At 47.3% G+C, this 26,596-nt stretch overlaps 1 protein-coding gene across 1 annotated transcript; it reads right to left on the bottom strand.

Moving 5' to 3' along the window:
- Positions 1-1,077: 1,077 nt before the first annotated feature.
- On the bottom strand, positions 1,078-25,692 carry LOC309394966 (uncharacterized protein; the record flags this gene model as incomplete). The annotated part of the gene is made up of 16 exons (XM_081958684.1): positions 1,078-1,261; positions 2,870-2,958; positions 4,115-4,222; positions 4,490-4,639; positions 5,028-5,162; positions 6,172-13,482; positions 14,554-14,759; positions 16,654-16,789; positions 18,489-18,621; positions 19,552-19,665; positions 20,649-20,789; positions 21,771-21,909; positions 22,841-23,033; positions 23,939-23,998; positions 24,649-24,738; positions 25,576-25,692. 16 exons carry the CDS (start codon positions 25,690-25,692, stop codon positions 1,078-1,080), a joined length of 9,306 nt encoding a protein of 3,101 aa, XP_081814810.1.
- Between the last annotated feature and the right edge of the window lie 904 nt (positions 25,693-26,596).

Raw genomic sequence — 26,596 nt, 5'->3', positions numbered from 1 at the left:
GTGGGACCTTCTTGGAAACGATAGATGAATGGATGGCCCATTTCTTCTGAGGCTTGCACACCTGGTCATTCCAGTGGCAGGGGGGGCACTTTCATTCTGCCTCAGGCGTCCATACTCTGTCCCATCACGTGGTGTAAAAAGATGATGATTTCACTCCCATGCTGAGCGGAGATACAAAACACTATTTTTCCAGTTCACAAAGGCATTCAAACTGACCAGCTATAAACTTTGCACGCAGGCAAAATGTCCCAGTGGTCAATCAGGAACACAGATGTGATCATATGTTATGGAACTACATTTCCCACGAGGTAGTTTCTCAAAGGAGACGGTTCTTCCTTCCGAGACTAGCTCGATACTGCTGGGAGGAATGGAGGCTTTGCAGTGAAGAAAGACAAGTGGATTTCCAGTCGTGGACAAGAAGGATGTGCTGAAGGCGTCCCGCAAACCCCACACAAGGCCACGAGTGGAAAAGGCTTTCACCAAAAGGGCTCCTGATCTTTGGGTAAATCAACCAGGTCAGGGAGGGCTAAGCTTTTTATCTTAAAGTGCGTACCCACACCCATAACGCAACGCACACGCGACCTCGCCCCCCCCACGCCTTGCCACACATGCGACTCTCTCCATGTATGCGTGTGCATTCACCTGCACATTCACCCAGGCCCCCCCCACGCCCCGCACTGTGCAAGGCTCCAAAATGCAATGTGAGCACCTCCCGTACATGCGTGTCCCCACATGCGCCCTGCCCCGCGCATGCATGGCAGAGACCCGAAGACCAGCTGGCTAGCGGGAGGGCCCACACGCATGCGCAGAGGAGCTTGGCTGGGGCAACAGCTGTGCATGTCATCTGTGACATGTGTGCCATAGGTTTGCCATCCTGGGACTAGGTGATCCTTGGCCAACTAACCATCTGCCGTTGATTCCTTCTGTGGTTGCCCACCAAATGATTGTCATCTTCTTCTCTTCCTCCTTTTTTCTCTTCTCCTCCTCCTCCTTTTTTCTCTTCTCCTCCTCCTTCTCCTCCTTTTTTCTCTTCTCCTTCTCCTTCTCCTCCATATCATCATCTCCTCCTCCTACTACTTATTCTTCTTTGGGAACCGTACGGGAGCTGTGAGAAAGAGCCTCCCTCTTCCCTCGGTGTCCAGGGGATCCTGAAGGACAGGGGGCTCCCCTCTGCTGAAGCTGCCCCGCCTGTCTCGGCGTGGGCTTCTCCTCCCTGGGGGCCACCAGGGGGTCCAGGAGCTGCTTGAACTTCAGGGTGTTCCTGTGGGAGGGAGAGAGAAAGAGATGGGGCTTCCAGGGGATTGAAGGCACCAGAATACAACAGCCATCCGGAAAGTTCCATCTCAGCTTTCCTATTTTGGGGAGTATAAGACACACTTCCCCCCCCCTCCAAAGAGTGTGGAAATTTTGGGGTGTCTTATATACCGAATACAGCCATTTTTGGCCTCCCGAAGCTCCACTCCTGTATTCCATTTTTGAAAAAAAACGGGCAAAAATAGGCTGTTTTTTTGCAAAAATGGAGGCGTTTTTGCCTTCCCCCATCCCCCAGAAGCACTCTGCAGGTTTCAGCAGGGCTGGGGGAAGGGAGAAATGCCCCACTTTTGGTGAAAAACAGGGGCATTTTTACCTTACCCCAACCCTGCTGAAGCCTGCAGAGTGCTTCTGGGGGATGGGGAGGAGAAATACATTTTTTTTTACTTCCCTCTTCGAAATCTTGGTGCGTCTTATACACCGGTGCATCTTATAGTCCGAAAAATACGGTGCTTTTTATGTAGACAGTAGTACCTGAGTCAGTACTCATCATTAATTGACTCCGGGAGGTGTAATGAGTACCAAAAACAATGAGCACCAAACATTTTCCCCCATAATGACCAATGTAGTGAGTCACCAGGCAGCCACCAACAGGTTCTAGCTTGTGTGTTGAGGACGAAACAAACGGTGAGTGCCGGGGCACAATTTTCACGCCAAAATGTGCTGAGTACCGAATTTGATGAGTTTCAAAGCATCTGAGTACCAAGGTACCACATTTCTCTCTCTCTATGCCTCACTTGGAATATTTGCATCCAGTTTTGGTCACCACGATATAAGAAAGTAGTTGAGACTCTAGAAAGAGTGCAGAGAAGAGCAACAAAGAGGATTAGGGGACTGGAGGCTAAAACATGAAGGGTTACAGGAATTGGGTAGGTCTAGGTCAGGGGTGTCCAAACTTGGGAACTTTAAGACTTGTGGACTTCAACTCCCAGAATTCCCCAGCCAGCATGGCTGGCTGGGGAATTCTGGGAGTTGAAGTCCACAAGTCTTAAAGTTCCCAAGTTTGGACACCCCTGGTCTAGTTTAATGAAAAGGAGGACTAGGGGAGACAGGATAGCAGTGTTCCGATATTTGAGGAATATTTCCAAAGAAGAGGGGTCTGACTGAAGGCAGGACAAGAAGCAATGGATGGAAAGTAATCAAGGAGAGAAGCAACCTTGAACTAAGGAGGAATTTCCTGACAATTAGAACCATTAACCAGTGGAACAGCTTGCCACCAGAAGTTGTGGGTCCTCCAACACTGGAAGTCTTTAAGAAGAGATTGGACAGCCATTTGTACGGAACGGTATAGGGTCTCCTGCTTAAGCAGGGGGTTGGACTAGAAGACCTCCCAGATCCCTTCCCACTCTGTTACTCTGTATTCTATCTCACATATATATTTCTTGCGTGCAGGTGAGTTCTATTGCATTCTACCAAATGCAAAGCCTTCCCCCTCCCTTACAGCAGGGGTGGGGGAATTATGGGTCCTTTTATGATTTGTGGACTTCCACTCCCAGAATTCCTGTGCCAGGGTGCACTGGTGCCATAGCTTCGCCGTCCTAACACAACACACTCCTACCTCTCTCTCTGAGACTGCAGGATGTAGGTTCGTTCTCTCTTGATCTTTTGCAGGCGGGTCTTCACGGCCATTTTCTGGCCAGCTTCATCCTGCCAGAAGGGAAAGTCCAAGGGTTGGTCCCAGCTGGCCACCCCTGGGTGCAAAAGAAAAGGCCTCTCTAGGGAAGAGGACTCCCGCTCCATGGTGGGGCCGAAAATCAGTGCGTAAAGGCGTGGGATTTTTAATCCGTTCCCGTTGATATGTAGAGATATAAAGCTAAGGCTTGCTCTGTTTTTGGAACAGGCTTATGGATTTGCAAAGGGAAGTGCTTTGGGGTCTGGAATTCCCAAAGGTCATGAAACAACCAAGCTGAGAGAGCACCAAGGGCTCCACCGTCCCCCTTTTACTTCTTCCCACAAACCCCTTTCTCTTGTAGCACTGATGATGTTACGTAGTTGGGTCATGAAACGTCTCCAAGAAAAGCTCCCAGCTCAGAGAGAGCGCCAAGGCCACCACAATCCCCCTCCTCTTTTTCACAAATCTCTCTCCCTTCTGCCGTGTTTTCCCCAAAATAAGACAGGGTCTTACTTTCTTTTGCCCCTCTAAAAAAGTGCTTGGTCATATTTTCGGGGAGGTCTTCTTATTTGTGAGGTGCAGGAGGTGGAGAGCGTGGTCACCTCATGGCTGCTGCTGTGTTGCAATATTTTCGGGGAGGCCTTATTTTCAGGGAAACAGAGTAGCACTGATGATGTTACCTAGTTAGGTCCTGAAACGTCTCCAAGAAAACCACCGAGCACCTCAAAATCCAAACCTGAGCTACAAAGATTCCCTTCTACTGGTAATTAATTGATTTCTTAGGTGTGCTACCAATACCACACCAATCATCATCTTTTAATGACCCCATAATCCCTGGCAGGATGGAATCTGGGCAACTGAATGGAGCTGTTTTACTGGCCAGATGCCCTTCCTGTTGCCGACCAGGAGTTTTGTTCAGCAGATATACACTTATCGTGCCCAGTTAGAGAAATATCTGCCTCCAGCTGGGATCGAACTCATGGCCTCTTGATCGTGAGGCGAGAGCTCCACCTCTAGGGCACCACAGCACTCAACAGTACCACACATCCCTGACCCAAACACATTGAGCGAACTCCATGCGATGAAGTCTTCTGGAAAGTTCTGAAGGACCTTGGATTCTCTTCCTCCCTTCTCCCCCAGGAGTTAATTTTTATTAGCTCAATAACTTGATCCCATGGGGAAAATCCATACCTGGCCTTCGGAGGTTGGTGATGCCCAGGGCCACTGGTCAGCTGAACCATCGCCCAGAAGTTCCTCCTCGGACCTCCGACGCTTGGCTATGGAGAGTCGTTCCTGGAACTTAAGGGGGGGGAGGGAGATCTTTCCCTTCACGTTGATTTCGGCAACTTTTAGGGGTGTAATAGTATTCTTGGGGAGCAACTGATGGAACTTGTCTTGCCTACAGAAGCTGTGGGCACTCCAACACTGGACACTTTTAAGAGGAGTTGGACTTCCAGCTCTAGGGTTCTGTGAAATGGGTCAACGGGAGGCACCCTAGTTCCCAGGAAAGAGGGGGCTGCTTGTCCCAAGTCCAAGAGGGATGGGGGGCCACCAGAGGATGCTCACCCTCAAAGACTGCCGCTCCTTGTCCCGCTGGTGCCGCCGTTCGCCCTGGGCCTGTGTTTCTGCCAGTCGCCGCAGCGCTTCCTTTTTGTCCCGGGGGGAGAGCCAGATGAAGGCCTTCTCCCGGCTGGGCGGGTGAGGAGGGAGCAGAGGCTGGTGGGGGAAGGAAAGGCAGGTCAGGAGGAGGCAGGTGAGACCGAGAAGGACCAAGTAACCATGGCAGCACCAGAGGGGAGGGGGGGTCTTCTCTGAGTAACGCTTTTAGTACTGCAGCTAAGAGTTTCCAAGCATCTGAATTGGGATCATGTGATCATGGCACAATGGTCATAAGTGTGAGAAAACAGTCATGTCACTATTTCCAGGGCTGTTGTAACATTGAACGGTCACTAAATGAGCTGTTGTAAGTCGAGGACTACCTGTTGGACCGGCCCTTCAGATGTTCCTCCCCAACCTCTCCAAGGAACCAGGCAGCGGAAGCTCCAGAAAATACCAGACAATTGGCAACCCCATGGATGGGAAGCCCAAGAACCTGGCCGCTTACCTGTCCATCCGCTCCTCCCCCATGAAAGCTGCTGATGGCCTTTTGGTTGGGTTGGCCTCGCAGGTCTCGATCAGTTGACTTCTCCAAGGATGGAGAGTCCCCAGGGTAGGTGACCCTTATGTGGACCCTGCCCTCCTGAGAAGAAGAAGAAGAAATAAGACTAAGTAGACAGGAACCCTCAACGGAGGGACAGTCAGTCTGGTCATTGGATGGGTAGGGTGGGAGGTGGTCATTCTATCTCTTCTGACCAGGGGAGCTTCATAGGCGTTTCAAGAAGCCAAGATGGACTTTACCCAGAATTCATCCATTTCAATAGCTTCCCCCCTAGAAAAAAAATACCTATTACAGTATCACTTTATGTCTGCTCTTGTTCTGAAGACACCAAAACAAATCTTCCAGATTTGGTCCCATACAGAGAAATGGGAGAACCCCAATAGATGCCACCCCTCCCGTTCAACGTTGATCAACTCTTTGATTCATTTCAAACGTCTGAAATGATTTCAATTCCCCCTTGAAGCAACAGCCAAAACAATTGACAGCTGGATGGAATTTCACAGAGCCGAAAGCCAGAAGATACTTGGGTGTTCTGAGGTCCTCCATCCAGCTTTTTCTAAACGTTGAGCTACATCACCTAGGATGAGAATGGCAGCTTAACGTGCCTGAAAACTTTAGGTCAGGAAATGTTGACAGAGTGTCAATCAAAGGTTTTCTTAAAGATACGGAAGGGCTCCGTTTGTAGGTGACTTGGGTGGCAACATCATGTCGGTCTGTTGTCTCCCAAGACACAGTGCCACCACTTCAGAAGACCCTGTCTCTTGTGCACATGAATGCCACCAATCTCAAGGCCTGGCTTTTGGCCGGGGTCACTGGTGGACATCTCAGCTTAAGGGCAGGCCAACGCATGTCTTCCGATAACTTCAGAGTCCCAACCTGGTCAATCTACAGAGAAGAAACACCTGCCTCTGTTAGATAGAGAAGTTTCTGGTCAACTTGTGGACAGAGAAGAATTTTATAACCTTCTCTGTCCTCATCTCCAGTTTATCGCCATAGACCACCTTCATTCCTTAACATTAAAGCTGAAATAGAGTTATCCCCACCTCTGTCCTGGTTTAGTACATCTAGGCTAAATGATAGATCTTCTTACCCAAGATGGCGAAGAAAGCTGGACCATGTCGGAAGAGATTTCTCTGCAAATGTCCATGTTGAGTGTGGTGGGCTCCCATATCATCTCGCTGGGTTTTCCAGGGCTGGAGGGAGAGAGCAAAGTCATAGCTGTGGTCTCGGTGGTCCTCTGCTCCCAGAATCTCTCCAGTCTTCTGCTCCCATCTCCAGGCTCAGGTTCTGCCAGGTTGAGTAGGCCCTTCTCACAGGTTGAATGATTCCTTGGTTGAGTTCCTTCAGCCAGAAGAGCTCCTGCCTTTCTCCATTCCGGAAAAGCTTGGTTCTCCTCCATCCATTGAAGCTGAAGAGACTCCAATTCCTGGCCCTTCCACAATTTCAGGTTCCTTCTTTCTTGGAGCTTCAACCTCTCATGCCTCTCCTGAAAATGTTGGTCTACTTGCTGGGTCATTTCTTTCTTCTGATTCTGAACTAAAAGAATGCTCCGGTTGTCCCGTTTTGTGCGAACTCCCTGGCATTGGGCAGAAATGGCTTCTGCTTGGACGTTTAATGCTCCTTGGGAAATAGGTCTACATTCAGTGGCCATCTCTTTGTCCAAGGAAGGTAGACCTCCTACCATTTTTGTTCTCTCATGCTGGAACTCCTGACTCCTTGTTAATGACTCAAGAGATTTGGATTTTGCCATTAAAGGTTCTTGCATATTTGAGGGATAGTCCACTTCTGGCTCTGTGACCATTGGTTCTTTCTCTCTCACCTTCCCTTCAAGATTAAGGAACTCCTGACGATCCAAGCTTTTTGCTTCCACATTTCCCATGGACTGAAGGGAAGGAGGATCTATTATCCCTGACACCATAACTGATTTTTTTGACAAGTCTTCTTGCCGTTGGACCATCTGTGGTGCTTTCTGTATTGGTGACCCCATGTTCCTCATCGACTCCCTTTTTACTCCTGACATCTGGTCAGGTTCGTGGCTTTGTGGAGATTGAAGAGACTCCTGCTGCATCTTAGAAGCTTCGGAGAAATCTCCTGGTGATAGTGGTGGCTGCGGAGATGTTGCTGAGCTCCATTTCTGGTGGAGAACTTGAGAACCTGAATTTATTTGGGGTTCTGCTGGTATTTGCTGCTGTGGTTGACTGGAATCTTTAGCACCCCGGGGACAAATGGCCTTCCCATGCTTTAGCTCCTGTGATGGTCTGAGGGTACTTAATTCATTATGCAACCTCCCTAGCTCCTGGAGAAATGTAACACCAAACTGTGGAACGTCACAAGGTGGAACAACGTGGGGTACACTGTCCTGTGGAACTATGTGTTGTGTATCTTCTTGTTCCTGAGGAGCTTCCTGGTTTGCAGGTAGAGATATCTTGGATTTTATGGACTCCATCTCTATTTTGTGAGCTTCCCTTGGGCAGTTGGGTTGTCCTGTAGATTCCCCAACGCTTTCAACGTTTGCAATCTCCTGATGTTGAAGAACTTCAGGCTTACTTATCTCCTGGATTATTTCTGGCTTTGATCCCTCAAATCTCCACAGCAACTGCCTCTCGACATGCAAGCTGTGCCGTTCCCCAGGTCCTTCTTCCCTTTGGACATCCTGGACCTGAGGATCAACTCTACTTGCAAGTTCCTCATATCCAAATGTCTTGGTCTTCCTCAGCAGGTTCCTGAGAAGAGGAGGACTTTCTAGATTTCTTTCTACCTGGTGATTATGATGTGGTGGCTTTCTTAGTCCTTGAGATTTGGAGTCTGTCTGCACATGCTGGTCGGTATAAAGAGGCTTCTTCAAACTCTGGGAAGTAACCTGAAGTTGAGGAGCTTCCAATTCTCTGTATTCCTTGGAACAGAACATCTGGATATCCTCCAGTTTCTGAAAAGTAGTTATTTCGTTCTCATGAGTCAGTAGCTCTTGGGCCTTTTGAGCTTCCAGATCCATGCGCTCTGTTTTCTGGTTGGCACAACGCTTTTCTTCCTGTTGGCCAATCTTAGCTTTTGAAATAACATCCTCAAGTGGTTGGGCTTTGAAGTCGACCAGCGGAGTCCTGCATTTCCATTGTTCATCTTGGAGATTTCTTTGTGGTTGAGACAGATTGGCTGAAGGCATCTTCCGGGGTTTAGAACAATCCAACTCTCCCAGAAGTGACTTTAGATCTGAGACTTGATGTTCTCTAAGGTCAAGAGACTTTGATCTTCCCAGGGGGCACCAGACTGATAGAGCTCCTTTCTCCGTAGACACTAAGGACAACTGAGTTATGGTTTCCACACGTTTCTCAAATTTAAGCGTTTCTGGTGTCGCTGAGCGTTTTTCAGGTTGAAGAACCTCTGGATGGCTTAAATGTCCGCATCTAAAATACTCTGGATTGCTTTGCAGGTTCTCCTGGATCTGCAGAAAGACGCATTCCTGAGGAACTCCTGGAGAAGGAAGAACTTCCATTCTTTCCTGTCTTTGGAGCTGCTGGGCCTGGTCATCCTCAGGATTTAAGGTAGCTGTCTTATTTTGGCTAAGTTCTTCCTGAGATTGTGAGTCCTCCCATTCCTTTTGTGGAGGACATCTACTCTTTTTCTCCTGCAAAGAGGTGTTCATCCCCTGTGATGAAGTTTGATGATCAAGGACCTGAGGATGTTCCTTCACATTTTCTTGAGATCGGGAAACGTCTGGTCTTTTCAACCCCTGAAGCAGGACAATGTTTGCTTTGGGCAATTCCAACGATTTTGATTTCCTGAACATATTTGCCAGAGGGTATAAGGTATCTTGGACAAGGAAGGAGTGAGGAGACCTTTGCAGGATTCCTTGCACTTCAAGGTGACTGTCTTCTACCCCAGGTTCACAGTCCTCGGCTTCATGGTGTCCCTGTAAGCAAAGCATCTTGGAGTTTGTAGTTCTTTGGAGTTTGGAGCTCAGAGGCCGAAGCACTTCTTGGAGTTCCGGGCTATGCAAGGAACATGGGTTCATCGCAAGAACTTCTGATGATTGCGTCAATGAATTCTGGAGAACAGACGGGCTTTCAGAAGCCGATTCATGGGACTGCAGTGGTTGTGGGGTGTCCTGGTGATCCTTTGCTTGAGATGAAATGGTCTGTGAATCTATCTTCTTCTGGTGCTTCTTTGGAAGGTCTTCCTGAATCTTCAAGACTTCGGTTGTCTGAGTTTGAAAAGATCCTTTCTTCAGTGGTTCCTGAGTCTTCTTCAAAATTTGAAGCTCCCCTAAGTCAAAAGACTTTGATTTCCCCAGCGGTTTTTCCAAGGGCAGGTCAACGTTGATCTTACTGTGCTCCTCAGAAGGGTCAAGAATTGGGAAGTCTTCCTGCTTGACTCCCTTCAATGTCTCACCGTGTGCTGGTTCCTTCGGGTGAAGAACCTGGGATCCACTTAGAAGGCCATGGTGTTCTCCATCTGTTTTCAACTTCTGGAGTTGTGCAGATGAGGGTGAGGGGTCTAGGGAGTCCCCCTTCCCAAGTGTATCCAGAGTTTGATGCTCATGCGAATGAATTACTTTATATGAATCACATAGCTTGGACATCTCTTCCTGTACCAGACACTCCGAATCCTTGGGCTTCATGGGAATAAGAATCTTTTGTGTCACCGAGGAGCCTTCTCTACTCTGAACATCTCCTTTTGAAGACTCCTCAACTGAGGCAGGTTCTCTCTCCTTCAACAGATGGACCTCAAGTTCCTGAGAACTTCTCTTGGGACCTTGACATGATTTTGCTTTCTCCTGGTCTTGAGATGCTTCTGAGACTGAAAGCCCAGGACTAGTGGTCCCGACTTGAGCACCAATTTCATGAGACTGGAAAGGTTCTGCATCTTTGCATTCCTGGGTCTGAAGATCTCCTCTCCTGCTTCCTTCAACTTGGAAGGAGTCCTTCTGTGGTTGAGGAACCTCTAGTTTCTGCAGTTTCTCAGCCAAAGACACAATTTGATTTCTTGGATGTTGTGCCTCTGGCTCACTCTGTGGTCCTTCTTGTCTTTGTGTCCCTGGGACATAAGAACTGGGCTCCTGAGGTTGAGGAGAAACATTATATAACATTCCATAATGAGCTAACTCCAAAACCCACCACAGAAGAGGAGGTGTCTCTGGACTACAGCGTTTTGGATGCTGAAGATACTCTGCTTTTCTTTCTGGAGCTGGCTGAGATGTTAAGGCACCAAAGTTCTTTCCATTTTCTAGTTTCTCCAGTTCTTCCAGAATTTTGTCACTCTGGGCTTGTGGAACTTCTAGATCTCTCAGCTCTTGAAGCTCCAGGGTCTGAACTTCCTTTGGCTCCTCCAGCAGATGCTGCATTGAAATGGAATCCGGAGTCTGGGTATAAACAGACTTCCCAACCTGGATTTGAGTCACCACCTGGTCCCCCAGATCTGTTGGGTGACACACCTGTGGAGCTCCATGCGTCTGGGTTCCTTGGCATTCTGGTTCCATCTGTAGCTTTTCCGACGGTGGGATCTTCCCTAACTTTGAGCTCTCCTCTACGTGAGAAGCTTCGAGCTCCTGCTGGGATCTTGGTGAGGTGGCCTCTGAGGAGCTCATCCGAAAAGCCTGTGACTTGGTGAGCTCAAATGATTTTGCCTGAGCTTCTATGTCACATGATGTCCTCAACTCAAAAGACTTTGACTTCAGGCCCATGACCCCCCAGAGAAGAGGAGGAGAATCTGGACTTCTGTGTTCCTGGAGTTGCTGGACAAATATCTCTTTTTGCAACACATTCTCTTGAATCTGGATTTTTTCTAGAACTTCCATTGTGGAGGGCTGTGTCCCACTTAGATCTTCCTTTAGGAAGGATCCTGAATGCTCCAGCAATTCTAGCTCCCTCTGTGAAATCTCTTCTCTCTGAAGCTTTTGAAGCTTGCTCCGGGGAGCTTCATAGGATGAAGGAATCTCCATCTCCCCCGTTTCTCCTGGACATTTCTCTCCAAGATTTACTTGTCCTACTGTTATTTCTAGAAGAACCTCTCCTTGATGCTGAAATTGCTGAGGCTCAGTTTGTACACATTTCTCTGCTAGGACAACCTTTTCTGTTTGGGTCTGTGGCATCACTTCCTGTTGCTTCAAATCCTGGAGATCAAGGATGTTGGACTTCTGGAGTTTTTGGTGTTCCATTTCCACCACTGATCCTTCTTCCCGTTGAACCATCAATGGTCCCTTTGTTTCCTGGGGAAGTTGAAGGATGGGCTTAGTCATTCTCTGGATTGCAGCTTGTCCTAGTTGTGGGCCTAGAAGAAGACATGGTTTCATTTGTTCAAACGACTTTGCCTTCTGCCACAAGATACTCCACAGAAGAGGTGGACTTTCCAAACTTCTGAAATCCTGGGTCACAGAAAGTTCTCCATGGCTTTCTGAATCCAACTTCTGGGGCTGAAGTTTCAGGGATTCACTCAAGGTAAGAATTGGCCAATCCACCTGGGCTTCCTGGGACTGGAGAACTTCTCCATCAATTCCTTCCATCGCTCCTGAGATATGAAGCTCTTCTGATTGACCCACATCTTGCAATCTTGATCTCTCGTCCAATTGTGGAGACTTTCCTTTCCTTGCCAAACCAGTTTGAAACTCTGGTTCCTTTTCATCATGTGGCCGGAAGCCTTGTGGTCTGCTCAGATCCATTTGAAGTTCCTGAGCAGGAAGAGGATCTGGGTCCATCTGATTTTGTGCTCGAGGGTGGGACAATTGTATCTCCTTCGATGGAGCTTCTTGCTTCTGAAAATCCAACATCTCTTTCAGCATTGGGGCCTCGGACATTTTGGGCAACAGTCCTGGTATCTCAATAACATCTTCTTTGCATGTTGGAATGTTTGGGTGCTGGAGAACCTCTACGGAATCAGATAACTTCAAAACGTCTCTTTCTGAAAAGTTCTGGCTTTTCACCTTTCCCCATTCCTGGTGTTGAGGATCTTGAGGGTATCTACTTTCTAGTGGAATCTTTGAAGAAACACCAGATTCATTGACCTTTGTCCGCAATAGCTCTTGAGGTTCAGGTGGGTTTGATTTCTTGAGAGGAGGCCCATGACGAGAGGATTCTAGGACCTTCTCTTCCTGATGACAAACATCTTCTGAAGGTCTCTTCATTTCTGCAACATGAAGAACTGGTGATCCTTCCTGGAGATGGCTGGCCAGGTCAAGTTCCTCCCAGTCCTGGGGCTGAGGCACTTGTGTCCCTTGGGTGTGGAATGTTTTTTCATTCCTGCCATCTTGTGAATCCACCTCTTTCTGAGGTTCTTCCTTCCCTTGAAGAGAAATGGGAGGTTCTGTGGTGATCATCTCAGCATCTGTTTGAACAACTTCTGTTTCACTCTGGAGGCTACTTGGACTTGGTTGGGAATGTACATTTTCCATCTGAACTTTTGGGGAAGGACTTCTCTGCAGATTCTCTGATAACAGTTGGAGAGAAGTTTCTGGATCACTTGATCCTTGGAACAGCATACTCCATGGTGTTACAACTTCTAAGCACCCCAAAGACTTTGACCTCCTTAGTGTCTCTCTCTGAGGATGCAAGTTATTTACATCTTGAGAACTTCCTTCCTGAGTATTACACTCCTTTTTCTCAGGAAGAGTCTGGTCCATGTCAGGAGTTACTAAAGCCTGGGAGATCTCTAGATCTTTCTCTCCTTGGTGTCCACAAGGTTTCCAAGGTTGGGAAATCTCTTCCATCCTCCGTAAAGTTTCTGTACACTCAACAATGTCCTGTTGCCTAGATGTGGTCTGAAGACCATCAATTTCTTCTTTACAGGTAGCTTCAGATTCCTTCTCATCAGAGAGCTCCAGAATATTTTGAGGTTCATGAGATACCTGCTTTGGGAGACTGAGAATTTCTGGATCTCTCTGGTGTTCATTTTGCTTTTGGGAGAACTCAAGATGTCCAGGACCAACCAGCTTCTGGTTACCTTCTCCCTCCCTAGATGGGGTTTCCAGATGTTTCTTTTCCTGCAAATCCTTCACATCTTGAACATTTGGATCTTCTTGGAATCCCTTAAGAAGTTGATGTGATGTTGATGGTCCCTGAAGCCGAGGTGACTTCTCCTCTGGTTGTCTCTCAGCCTGAAATACATTAGCATCCATCTGTACAGTGTCTTGGAGCCTGAGGTCTTCTCCTCTGACATTGGTCCTTTGTTGAAGACCAGGTTCGTCTAACCTGCTCTGTGGAGAGAATCCTGGACCTTCCTGTTGTGGCTCCAGTTCCTCCTGGAGTGGAAACTTTTCCAAGGAAGTCCAGAAATGCTTCTGGACTCCACACTTGTTCACTTCTTGGGAAGCCTCTGGGAGCTTCCTCTGCAGCCTGGATTTCATTGAGGAGGCCCTGGAGTCTGGGGTCTCCATCTGAGGAGAAAAGGCCTTTCGATCCATCGCCAAAGTGTCCTGGAAAAGAAACACGGGGATTCCATAAATGCATTTATTTATTTTGTGGATGTTCTTATTGTCTTTACGATGCTTTTGCCAAGTGATTGAACTGCTTTATAATTCTAGCATTGCAAGCTGCCCAGAGTCACCTGGCTGAGTTGGGAAGCTATAGAAACTGGATATATAAATCAATCAATCAATCCTAAAGTTTCATCTTTTCTGTTTCTATAGAGCAATTTCTATGGGGCGCTGATGATGTTCCCTAGCTAGGTCATGAAATGTCTGCAAGAAAACAATGAACCTCAGAGAGCCCTAAGGACACCACAGTTCTCCTCCCCCTCCTCCTCCTCTCCTCTGCAAACCCCACTACCTTCTAGCACTGATGATGTTACCTACTTTGGTCATGAAATGTCTCCAAGAAAACCACCAAGCTCAGAGAGCACCAAGGCTCCCACAATCCTCCTCCTCCTCTCCTCCCTGCAACCCTCACTCCCTTCTAGCACTGATGATGTTCCCTAGTTGGGTCATGAAACATCTGCAAGAAAGCCTCCATGCTCAACCAAGGACCCCACAGTCGTCCTCCTCCTCCTCCTCCTCCTCCTCCTCCTCCTCCTCCTCCTCCTCCTCCTCCTCCTCCTCCTCCTCCTCCTCCTCCTCCTCCTCCTCCCCCTCCCCCTCCATCCCTTCTCCTTTTCAACCTCCTTCTCCCTCTCTATCCTCCTCTACCCACTTCCCTTTCCCCTCCTCCTGCTCTTATATCCCCTAGTTGGGAATATATATACCCCCCCCCCAATCTCAGGGAGCACCAAGGACAGCCCATCAAGAGACAACCCCCTGGGCCAGACAGAGACCCCTTAATGGATGCATATCTATTTACTTGCAACCTGCCTATATTATTTTTGCAAATAACCAGGCGATTACTCTTGGCTTTGGGGAAGAGGCACCTGACCTCCAAAACCTGATGGGATGAGACAATCTCCAGTCCCTGCAGCTAAAGTGTTCTCAGCAGAAAAGTTGCTTGCATGAGATTTCTTGGACGGGGCACTTAAAATCTTGACCGGGGAAAGATGTGGCATCTCTGTGCCTCACCTTTCTGCTGGGGGCTTCGACCAGCTTCTCAATGGTCCATCTCAGCTCCTCCTGCTGCTCCTGCTGGAGGGCTACCAGCCTGGTGACAGCACCATCCCACCAGGAAGGTCCTGGGCCAGCCTTGGTTGGCAGCGGTTCCTGGGCCAGCCTCGGTGCCAGGGAGGTGGGCTCCTGTGCCCTGAGAAAGGTCTCTGCCCCATGGCGTCCTGCGGGAGAGAAGAAGGTCATGGCCAGGTGAGGGAAGGTTTGGATCTGGAAAGGGTCTGCAAGTGTGGGTGGGGGTCCTCTCCAGACTGATGTCCATCCATCATTCATGAGGTTTGAGGAGCCCCAAGCCTGGCACTAGATAGCGGCAAGCAGGGAGGTCTCTTTCAGCAAGAATGTGGGGATGCTTTCCAGAGCAACAGGTCTGGAAGAGACCTTAGAGGTCTTCTAGTCTAACCTGATGCTCAGGCAGGAGACCCTATAGTCAGTTATTTTGTTATTCTCTTATTATTATTCTCTAATAATAATAATAATAATAATAATAATAATAACAACAACAACAACAACAACAATAATAACAATAATAAAAAATTATTAAATTTCTAGACCGCCCCCTCTCCCTGGAGGGACTCGGGGTGGTGTACAGGAATAAATTTTAAAACATACAAACAATCATATATATAGCTAAAAGTCAGATTAAACAACCCCTGTACAATTTATAAAAATTAAAAAAACAGACCTTAAAACCAATCTTAAAAATTTAGAAATAGGACTGAGGTGGGATGGTGGAATTAGGCCAAGCCGGCTAGCTGGAATAGGTGGGTTTTAAGTTTCTGACGGAAGGAGCGGAGATCCGTAGTCATTCTAATGTCGGGGGGGAGGTCATTCCAGAGGGTCGGGCCCATCACAGAGAAGGCCCTTCCCCTAGGCGTTGCCCACTGGCACAGCCTAGTGGACGGCACCCGGAGGAGTCCCTCTCTGTGGGAGCGAATCGGCCGGAGGGATGTATGGGGCATCTGTTATTGTTATTCTGATTTTTCTGCGTGGTTATTTTATCATTTTGATATTCTGTTATTTTGATATTCTGTTATTGTTATTCTGATATTTTCCTATTCCATTACGGTATTGTTATTCTGCTTTTAATTATTCTATTATTCTGTTTTTGTTTTTTCTATTATTCTATTGTTATTCTATTATTGTTATTTTATTATTCTATTATTCTTCTATTGTTATTCTGATATTTTCCTATTCCATTACAATATTGTTTTTTACAGTATTGTCTGCTTTTTGTTATTCTATTATTCTGTTATTTTATTATTCTGTTATTGTTATTCTATTATTGTTATTCTGCTATTGTTATTCTGATATTCTGCTTTGTTATTCTATTATTCTGTTATTGTTATTCTATTATTCCATTATTTTATTATTCTATTATTCTGCTATTGTTATTCCATTATTTTATTATTCTCTCATTGTTGGTCTGTTAATATTAGTCTGCTTTTTGTTATTCTGTTATTGTTATTCTATTATTATTGTTATTGTTATTGTTATTGTTGTTGTAATAATAATAATAATAATAATAATAATAATAATAATAATATTCTATTCTGTTATTCTGTAATTTTCCTATTCTCTCACTGTTATTCTATTATTCTGTTATTGTTATACTGTGACTGTTATTCTACTCTTCTTTTATTCCTCCCTGGAGGTCTGCGAGGGCTTTGAGACACGGCCACCAAACCATCTCTTCCCAGTCCTACACTGGCCTTTTCCTCCCCCGAGACGGGCCCTCGCCCTGTTGACCGCTTGTGGTCCTTGGCCCCGTGTCCAAAGCAGCCCACGCTGTGCCCCATTGTCAGTTTGGGAGGAGGAGAAGTTCTCGGAGGAGAAGTGGGGAGCCGGGGAGTAAGATAGGAACCTCAAAGGAATGTATACCAATTGGGGGCAACCAAAAAGCCCTCGGTTCTTTCTTTGGCCACGTAACTGAAAAGTTTCTTTTTCTTAAGACAATCGCTCTTTGTTGAGGAGAGTCACAGCAGAAGAACAGGGAAATCATTTGAGGTTTGCTAATGGTGACCTTGAGTACTTCCCTCTCTGCTTACGAGAGGCCACTACCTTTTCCCAGGTGGGTTGGCTCTGCGCCTGGATGGGCTTGTCCCTGGGCAGCCTTTGGTTCAACTGGGACCATCAAGGACGTGATGAGAGAACTTCGGTCCCTCTCCTGGTGGAGCAGAAGTTGGTCCAACACCACCTGCTTTGGGGGAAGAGACAGGGGAGGTGGGTTTCACAATTGATCAGTGGAACTCCTTGCCTCCAGAAGTTGTGGGTGCTCCATCACTGGAGGTTTTTAAGAAGAAACTGGAGAGCCATTCGCTTGGAAATTGTAGGGTCTCCTTCTTGAGCAGGGAGTTGGACTAGAAGACCTCCAAGGTCCCTTCCAGCTCTGTTCAATAGTTTTTCTATTCTGCCACCCATTTCTAGGTGCCGCTGAGACCATCTTAGCCCTCTCACCAAATAGTATCTGGCTATTCACCTCCTGCTGATGAAGATAATAGAATAGAATAGAATAGAATAGAATAGAATAGAATAGAGAAGAGAATACAACAGAATATAGAACAGAAAGAACAGAATATAGAACAGAAAGAACAGAATATAGAATAGAAAGAACAGAATATAGAATAGCATAGAATAGAATATAGAAGAGAAGAGAACAGAAAATACCACGTTTCCCCGAAAATAAGACATGCCCTGCTAATAAGCCCAATCAGGCTTTTCAGAGCATACGCCATAATAAGCCCTCCCCTGAAAATAAGCCCGCCCCCAACTATTTAAGCGCCTGTGCAACTGGTCACCACCATTAGCACTGTACCACCTACCGGTATAGCTTGCGGGGCAAAAAGAGGGCTCACCGCAAAAACAGCAGCAGGCGAAGCAAAGTGCTTCCATCCCCCCCACCCTTTCCTCCTGCGCAAAAAGAGGCCGCTGCAAAAACAGCAGCAGACCAGCAAGGCGATCACCTCCTCCCGCCTGTTCCTTCTCGCGCAAAAAAACACCGCCACCCCAATGGTAAGGGCAGCCTGCCTGGTTCTCTTCCCCGCCGTCCCTTTAGCGAGGGGTGGCAGGTAGGGGTGGGGAGAAGCGAGGTGCACCTGTTACCTTTCCAGGTCTGTTGCGTTCCTCGCCCTTTTGTCCAGTGAAGCCCCTTGTAAAAAAAACCTTCACTGGACGAAAGGGCGAGGAACGCGATGGAGCTGGAAAGGTAAAAGGCCTGCCTTGCTTCTCACCTGCGCCAGAAAATAATAAGCCCTCCCCTATAATAAGCCCAAGGCCATATTTCGTGGGGCAAAAGAAAATAAGACCCTGTCTTATTTTCAGGGAAATACGGTAGAATAGAATAGAATGTAGAATAGAACAGAATAAAATAGAATAGAATGGGGATGTTAGCAGAGTTTGCCTGCAATACTGTATTCTTACCATTGTGCCATCTATCATCTATCTATCTATCTATCTATCTATCTATCTATCTATCTATCTATCTATCTATCTATCTATCTATCTATCTATCTATCATCTATCTATCCTTCCTTCCTTCCTTCCTTCCTTCCTTCCTTCCTTCCTTCCTTCCTTCCTTCCTTCCTTCCTTCCCTCCCACTTAGCAATAGCCTTTAGACTTATATACCGCTTCACAGGTCTTTTACAGCTCTCTCTAAGCGGTTTACAGAGTCAGCCTCTTGTGCCCCCAACAATCTGTGTCCTCATTTGACCCACCTAGGAAGGATGGAAGGCTGAGTTAATCCTGAACCCCGTCAGGATCGAACTCCTGGCTGTGGGCAGATTCAGCCTGCAATAGTGCGCTTTAACCACTACGTCACCAGTAGATTGTTTAAACTGAATGAATTAAATTTGTGTTTATATTTAAACCAAGAAAAAGAGAAACCAAAGAAAAATACCTTCATTGATCTTCTGGGCACCATCCTGGCCTGAGGCTGCCCTGCCAATCCTGCCTTCCGGTGTGCTGCCAGGCGCAGCTCGGCCAGCTGCTGGTGGGAAGCCTCGGGGGCGCTCGGTTGCAAGTCCCAAAACCTGCAAGGCACAGGACCCCCAGGAATCAGGCGCCAGGAGTCCTGCTTGCCGAGGGGGCAACATCTTGGACAGTTCCCGGAGGGCACAACCTCACAATCACACCTTCCAGGGTTTTTTTGTTGCCTGGGGCTGGTAGGCCTTGATTTAGAACTGTTGGGTCCTCGTAGTTATGATGGTCACAGCCTCCTAAGGGTTATTTGGGCACTTGGCAACCCACATGTATTTTTGAGGATTGCTGTATCCCAGGTGATAATCACTTGATCAGGGAGATGGGTGGGTTACGAAATATAAAGTGAAAATCAATCAATCAATCAATCATCTATCTATCTTTCTTTCTCTTTCCTCTCTCCCTTCTCTCCTCTTTCCTTCCTTCCTTCCTTCCTCTTTCCTCCCTCCCTTTCTTTTTCTTTCCTTTTCTCTTTCCTCCCTCCCTCCCTTCTCTTTCTTTTCTTTCTTTCTTTCTTTCTTTCTTTCTTTCTTTCTTTCTTTCTTTCTTTCTTTCTTTCTTTCTTTCTCTCTCTTTCTTCCCTCCCTCACTCACTCCCTTCCTTATCTCCCTCCCTCCCCCCTCTCTCTACCTTTCTTTCTAATAATTGCAAAGTTCCAACAAGCCAAGTCAATGGGGGAAGCTGGATTTGCTTACCGACCACGCTGATTCACTCAACCGCTTTCAATCTGCTCAACGACCCTTTGATAAAAAGGTCACAACATCAGGCATGACTCACTTAATGACCACCTTCCTTAGCGATGGAAACTCTGGTCCCAATTGTGATCGTACGTTAAGGACTACCTCTACCACAAAAACCAGGTCAAGATTAAATCGGTTTCAGGATTCCGTCAGAGCTCCTGTAAACTTCCCCTGGAATCTGGTTATAGGTCTATACCATTTTAGAGTTTATATTTTGCATTTTGAAGGGTGGGAAGACTCACCGCTCGCCCGTCAAGAGCTCCAGGGCGAGGAGGGCACCCCGCAAAGTCGCTTCCTTCTCCACCAGCTCGGCTTCAGCATGCTGGCCGAACAGCTGGCGCCAGAAATCTGGGTCCCTGCCACCAGAAGAGAAATCAGACAGAATTAGAATCCGTATCCCTTATTTGGCCAAGTGGAATTAGACACACAAGGAATTGGTCTCCGGTGCAGAAGCTCTTGGTATTGTTGTGGCCCTCCAGCAGCCAGAAAGAACTAGTAGTGGATTCGGACAGTGAGAAGGTTGGGGAGGGACATGGGCCAGTCCTGGAGTCTGGGGAAGGCTCTGATGAGGGCTCTGTGTCGGGGGCAGAGAGGGGGCCAGAGCCGTCTGACAGTTATCAGCTGCCTTCGGAGTCGGACATCAGTGGGGCAGAAGAACAGCTGGAGCCTGTTCCCAGTGTGAGCATGTGCAGAGTTGCCAGACAAAGGGAACGGCTAAAGAACAGGGGTGGGCTTGGGAGTAAGGCCACAGGGGGACAATGAAGGGCCCCTCCCAGAGGGAATAAAAGAGGAGCAAAAGGAGTTTGCAGGAGACAATCAGTTCGCTTAATTGGTTCGGGACTCTCCGAGGCTCCTTGCCAAGTTCTGCAGAGATCGGCCTGGTAGCTCTCCAAGCCAGAGAAGGTCTGTGACTGTAAATCCTCCCTCGAAAGACTTTGCTGGATGTGAAGGAGCAGAATTCACAGCGAATTAATAAAAGGGGTTTTGTCGGGACCAGGATTTCTTTTGTGCTCTCGGGAAGCCTCGGTCAGAACAGGTATACATATATAACTTACGGCAGTTCATTTAGTGACTGTTCGAAGTTGCAATGGTTCTGGAAAAAAGGGTCTATGAACCTCTTGTCAAGCATCCAAATGCAAATCACGTGGCCACGGAGCTGCTGAAATGGCCGTAAGTGTGAAAGACGGCTGTAAGTCCCTTTTTTCAGCGGTGTCATAATTTCGAAGGATCACGAATTGAGCGGTTGTAAGTCGAGGACTATCCATAATGCCTAATCTGGTGTCTGACTATGAGGAAGACCCTGGGATGGTTTTGACGTACAAGGAGGTCTCAGACGCACCTGCATTCCAGAAGGCGGGGCTGGGCCAGGAGACCAGCTATCTCCCCCTGTTTCTTCTGCTGCAGGTGCAGGAGAGCCTGTCCGCCTGTGGGGCCTGCGGCCGAGTGGCAAAACTGCCCCACATCAGAGCCGACCCCGGAGCTGTTGAGGAGGAAGATCAAGAATTCACAATTATGATGGCACTTACCACCAGCCAGGTTAGCTAAAATGTTTAAAAACATGTCTAGCAAATGTTGGAAATGTAATTTAAAAATGAGCACATACTGTCATCTGTGGTGGAAGTGTGATAAAGCGGAAAAAAATTGGGGGAAAAAATACACAAAAGGCTAGAAAGGAGGATAGGAAAGCATGTAAATTTTAAACCCGAATTATTTTTATTGGGTATGATGCCTGGTAAAGTAGATAAGAAAAGTATGTATTTAATATTGCAGGTTTTGAGAAGCAGCGTGAATTGTATTTGCGCAATCCTGGAAAAATGAAGAAACACCACGAGATGAAGAAATGATTAAAAAGATACATTAACCACAAAAACAGGAAAAAGAAAAGGTTAGGGGAATGGGGGAGAAGAAGGAAAAGAATTAAAACTGGGATTTTTGGGAGCCCAAGAGAAAACGGTTAAAAGAGGAAGAAAGGGGAAAAGAGTTACATCAGTAGACTAAAGAGAATAGTAGTAAGATTGTTATTGTTACGTAACTAATTAAGAAATAAATAAATTATAGTATATTGTTCATAGTAGAAAAAATTGAAAGAAATGATCTCTATGTTTAAACTAAATTAGAGGATATATGTTGTTTATAGCAAAATATACCAAAGGAGAAAATAAGAAATGAAAATTAGGCGTAACTTGGAAGGGGCAATTGAATTTTTTTTTTAATTAAGAAAAAATAACTATAAAGATGGAAAATAATGGAAGAGAATAACTTGGCTGAAAGTGAAAACAAAACTATGATGTAAAAAGGACCATGTAAATGAGAGGATGTAAAAGAAAAGACCTACAATATGTATAATTTGCATTATAAAATAAAAAACCTTGAATTAAAAAAAAAAAGATATCTGAAGATGCCGCCACTGTCTCGGTCACCTTCTCCACTAATCTTCTTCACAGGAGCCCTGTGGCCATACCTGATCTGGTGTCCGGCCCCTGGGAGACTGGAGATGGGCAGAAGGCTCCCCTGGGGCAAAGCCAACTCCACCAGCGCCATCATCTCCAGGAGTTTCTCCTCCTTCGTGTGGTCGGCCAGGGATGTCCATAACTGCTGTCCTGCGAGAGGAAGAAGAAGAAGAAGATGGGCATGGAGCCTTCAACTGGACAGCCCTCCCTCAACCGAGAGTCAGGAATGCGACACCTCCAGTTTATAACACAGTCCTTTCAGAAGTTGCAAGAAGGCTTCACACCCATTTTCACATCTCAGGTGTGATCCTGATGACACAGGTAAACCTCCAAGTAGCCTCCATGACTCTCAGAGCGACTACGAATGACCCGAAGACTGCAAGGAATGTAAATTCTCCACCATTCAATCAGGCATCCCAAAAGGGCTTTTTTGAGAGGCAACTGGACTTTCTGGTTTTTTAAAAAGATGTTTTGCTTCTCAACCAAGAAGTCTCTTCAGCTCTGAGAAGAGGAAGAAGAAGCAGAAGGAGAAGAAGAAGCAGAAGAAGAAGCAGATGAAGATGAAGAGAGAAGAAGAAAGAAGAGGAGGAGGAGGAGGAGGAGGAGGAGGAGGAGGAGGAGGAGGAGGAGAAGAAGAAGAAGAAGAAGAAGAAGAAGAAGAAGAAGAAGAAGAAGAAGAAGAAGAAGAAGAAGAAGAAGAAGAAGAAGAAGAAGAAGAAGAAGAAGAAGAAGAAGAAGAAGAAGCTTCTTGGATGAGAAGCAAAATGTCTTTAAAGAAAAACAAGGAAATCCAGATGCCTCTTGAAAAGCACCTTTGGGAGAACCCTGACCTGGACGACAGAGAATTTCCATAGACATTCAATTAGAACTGAGGAAGCTTCTTGGATGAGAAGCGAAATGTCTTCAAGAAATAAAACAAAGGAAGTCTAGTTGCCTCCTGAAAAAGCACCTTTGGGATCTTCTTCCTATTTTTCTCAGCTTGGGTGAATTTGGGAGATGTCTTCTCCATTCATCTACCACCCTCCTCTGGGCCATCAACCTGCCAGGTGGGATTCCAGTGTCCTAGGAACCCTCTTCTCACCCAAATGCCCTCTCAGCATCTCCTGGCAGAGCTTCCGCTGAAGGGCCTGATACTTCCGTTCCAGCGCTGCCAGCACTTCCGAAGCCCCCTCCTCCTGCAGAGAGGGAGGGGCCAGGCCCCTGGAGCCCCACCTGTGGAAGAGAAGGTCCTCCGTCATCTGCACCAGCTTCCTGCTCTCTGGAGAGGAGTTCCTCTACTTTGGAAAGGGAACTTGAGGTCTGACTTACTCACAACATGGAGAAAAATGTTGCCCGTGCGAGCCGTGGGGCCTGCTAGGAATAGGGAGGGACCCTCTGTGGCCTTGAGCATTTTCTATGCTCCCAAATGGTTCTTAATTGTGCCATTTTGATAGGACTCATTAGTCTGGAGCACATCTGGATCTTGAATTTATTCTCTCTCTCTGTATCTCCTTTCCTTTCCTTCTTTTCTTCCTTTCTTTTCCTTCCTTCCTCCTTTCCTTCCTTCTAATTTTTTCTTTCTTTCTCCTTCATTCCTTCTCAATCCCCTTCTTTCCCTCCCTTCTTTCCACCTTTCCTATTCCTCCCTCCTTCCTTCCTCCCTCCCTCCCTCCCATCTTCCCTGTTCCTCCCTCCTTCCCTACCTTTCTTTCTTTCCTTCCTTCTCAATCTCCTTCTCTCCTTCCTTCTTTCAATTTTTTCTTTCCATTTCTTTCTCTTTTTCTCATTCATTCCTTCTCACTCCTTCCTTCCTTTCTCTTTCTTTCCCTTCCTTCCTACCTCCCTTCCATCTCAATCCCCTTCCTTCCTTCCCTCCCTTCTTTTCAGTTTTCTTCTTCTTCTTCTCCTCCCTCCCTCCCAACTTCCCTGTTCCTCCCTCCCTCCCTCTCTTTCTTTCTTTTTCTTCCTTCTTTCTTCCTCTTTCCTTCCTTACTCACTCATTCAGAGTGATTTTGGGTAGCTTATAATGCAATAACTTTCCCTCCTTTTGATTCCCTGGCCTCCTTCCCACAACCCCTTGGTCCCAGTCAGTCACTGATGGCGTGAAGACCAGGTTTGGTCTCTACCTTTTTGGATTCTTTCAAGACTTTCCTGAAACGCTTTTGTTCCTCCCAGGTTTTACTTACATTTGGGGACTCACCTGACCTCCTGTTCCAGAGGTTGTGCCGTTTGACCTCTGGTTCCCCACCCAGAGAAGGATCTGTCCAGGGAAGCACCAATGGCCTTCACAAGATGAAACACTCAATGAGCTTCAGCAAAGACTCCCATAATTTCACATCTGTGTTTCCCACAATATTTTGCTCCTCTTCAATTAAACCACACTATAAACCAACTTTCAGTGTTGTGCAAATCTATTTCCCAAGATTAATCCATGATTCGGTGTATTGGACAGTCTCAGAAAATTTAGTTAATTCGGTAAACCACGAGTGGTTAACCTTGGGGTACGGGCAGCGGTGTCTAGCGGTTGGGTAGGTTCATTTTTCTTCCATGGACTCATAGAATGACCTGCTTAGCCTGGTTAAAACAATTGACCCTTTTTCTGTACCAGAACTGAAGAAGCTTCATGGATGAGAAGTGAAATGTCTTCAAAAGAGAAAACAAGGAAGTCCAGTTGCCTCTTCAAAAGCACCTTTGGGGACAACCCTGACCTGGACAACTGAGAATCTCCACAGAGGTCAATTGTCCCTACTTCTCAAAAGTTAGATGGTCTTAAAGTGAGTGTGAGGAGGCTATCCAGATTTGCATCTTCATCCTGAGAATTGGGCGAGGGGTAGTCTTCAAGGACTGCCCTTCAGAAGAGGAGAAGGTCTCTACAACCATCTCTTGCCCTCCCCCATGGCTCCAACTCACCTGTTGCTCTGGAGAACTTTGTTGTCCTCTTGAGAAGTCCTTCAGCCGCCGGTGGGCACAACAACCCTCCCAAGGTTGTCCACCAAAGACCTGAGTGATTGAGAAGGTGCTGAAGGGTCAGATCTTCCCCCTTCCCACGTAGCAGAGCAGCCATTCCAAGAGGATGGGCAAGGAACTGCTTCAGAGAGAAGGGAGGGTAGACCCTCATCCTTCTACCTCAGCATTTATTGCCCCGAAGGACACTTGGAGTTCTCCTGCCTCTGCTTGGACAACCCACCATTGAGTTTGCATCCAAGAAGTCGAACCTTCTAAGGTCCCATCATCCACAACAGCTAGGGATGGTGGAGATAACAGAATAGCGGAGTTGGAAGGGACCTTGGAGGTCTTCTAGTCCAATCTCCTGTTCAAGCAGGAGACCCTATATACCATTCTGGACAAACGGCTGCCCAGTCTCTTCTTGAAAACCTCCAGTGATGGAGCCCCCACAACATCTGGTGGCAAGCAGTTCCACTGGCTCATTGTTCTCACTGTCAGGAAGTTTCTCCTTAGTTCTAGGTTGCTTCTCTCCTTGATTAGTTTCCACCCATTGCTTCTTGACCTGCCTTCAGGTGCCTTGGAGAATAACTTGACTCCCTCTTCTTTGGGGAAGCCCCTGAGATATTGGAAGACTGCTATCATGTCAACCCTAGTCCTTTTTTGTCCGGAATAGTCTCCTGCTTGAGCAGGGGGCTGGGCTAGAGGACCTCAAAGGTCCGTTCCAAGTCTGTTACTCAATTTGCATATATTCCATGTAACATCTCAAGATGTTTCCCCTCATTCCATCAAATCTCATCCACATAGAGCCAATATGAGCCATTTTTTATCACTTTTCCTCCTCCAGATCGGTTTTCTAAAAACCATTTTGGGTCAACTTTAAATATCTCCTACCTGATAGACGGCAGCTCGCAGCTGTGCCCTTTCTTCTGGCGTCTGGAAGGGCCCACACTGGAGGTCCCCATGCCCCAGAAGCCCCTGGGTCTCTGGGTGAGACGGTCTGGCATCCATCTGGAGGATTTGAAGGCCACCAACTCTCTCCTTCAAAGAATGGGGAGGACGTAGCTTTGATGGCAATTAAGATGTATTACGGCAGGACTTCCCTCTCATTCATTATTCTAGAATACAAACACCATCATCCAGGCTGGTTGGGGATGATGGTATACCCCAACCCAGGCTTGAAGGAAGCTGGCGCCTTTCTCTGGGCTTCCTGCTCAGAGCAGGTTGGAGTTTGATGACTTAAAACAATGCTTCTCAACCACAGCATGACTGGCTGGGGAATTCTGGGAGTTGAAGTAATGCCTTCTCAAAGTATGCTGCCTGCCCTGGGGGAGGATTTTCCCCAAGGCCAGAGCCGGCAAAGTTCTGAGGCTCCCCTCCCCCCTCCAAAAGACCTGGTCCCACTGGTCCTCCCTTGATACTGATTAGGGTTAACCTTGGTTACTTTCCAGAGGGGGTGGGGGTGGTTGCTGAACTTGGCCACCAGGGAGAGGGAGACACTTCCACCCCTAAACCCCTGCAAGCGGGGAGCCCCTCATCAGCCCGGAGTGGGGGGGCAGGCAGGGGAATTGGCCAATGTTGCTCAGAGGATGCACGGAGGAGTATCTCTGAGGATTCAAGAGGGATCAAGGAGAGGGGGGGAGGGGGGAGCCAAAGGGCAGCATCTCCCTCTCCCATCGGCTGTTCCTCTCTACCTGATTTGGGGGAGAGAAGGAAAAGAGCCCCCTCCCCAACCCCTACCTTTGGAGACTCTTGGTTGGGGGACGGGACAAGACGGGCGCTCCTCTGCTTCCCCCCAGGGAAGAAATAGGGCAGGAATCTCTCAGCTAGCTCCCCCCTCCCTTCCCGGCCTCAATTATTCAAGGGCTGCAGAGCATCTCCGGTTACAGGTAGCAGCTTCTCTTCCTCACACACA

Source organism: Natrix helvetica, assembly GCF_964273705.1.
Source record: "Natrix helvetica genome assembly, chromosome: 6".
NCBI lineage: Eukaryota > Metazoa > Chordata > Lepidosauria > Squamata > Natricidae > Natrix > Natrix helvetica.
This window is presented reverse-complemented; position numbering and strand designations above follow the sequence as displayed.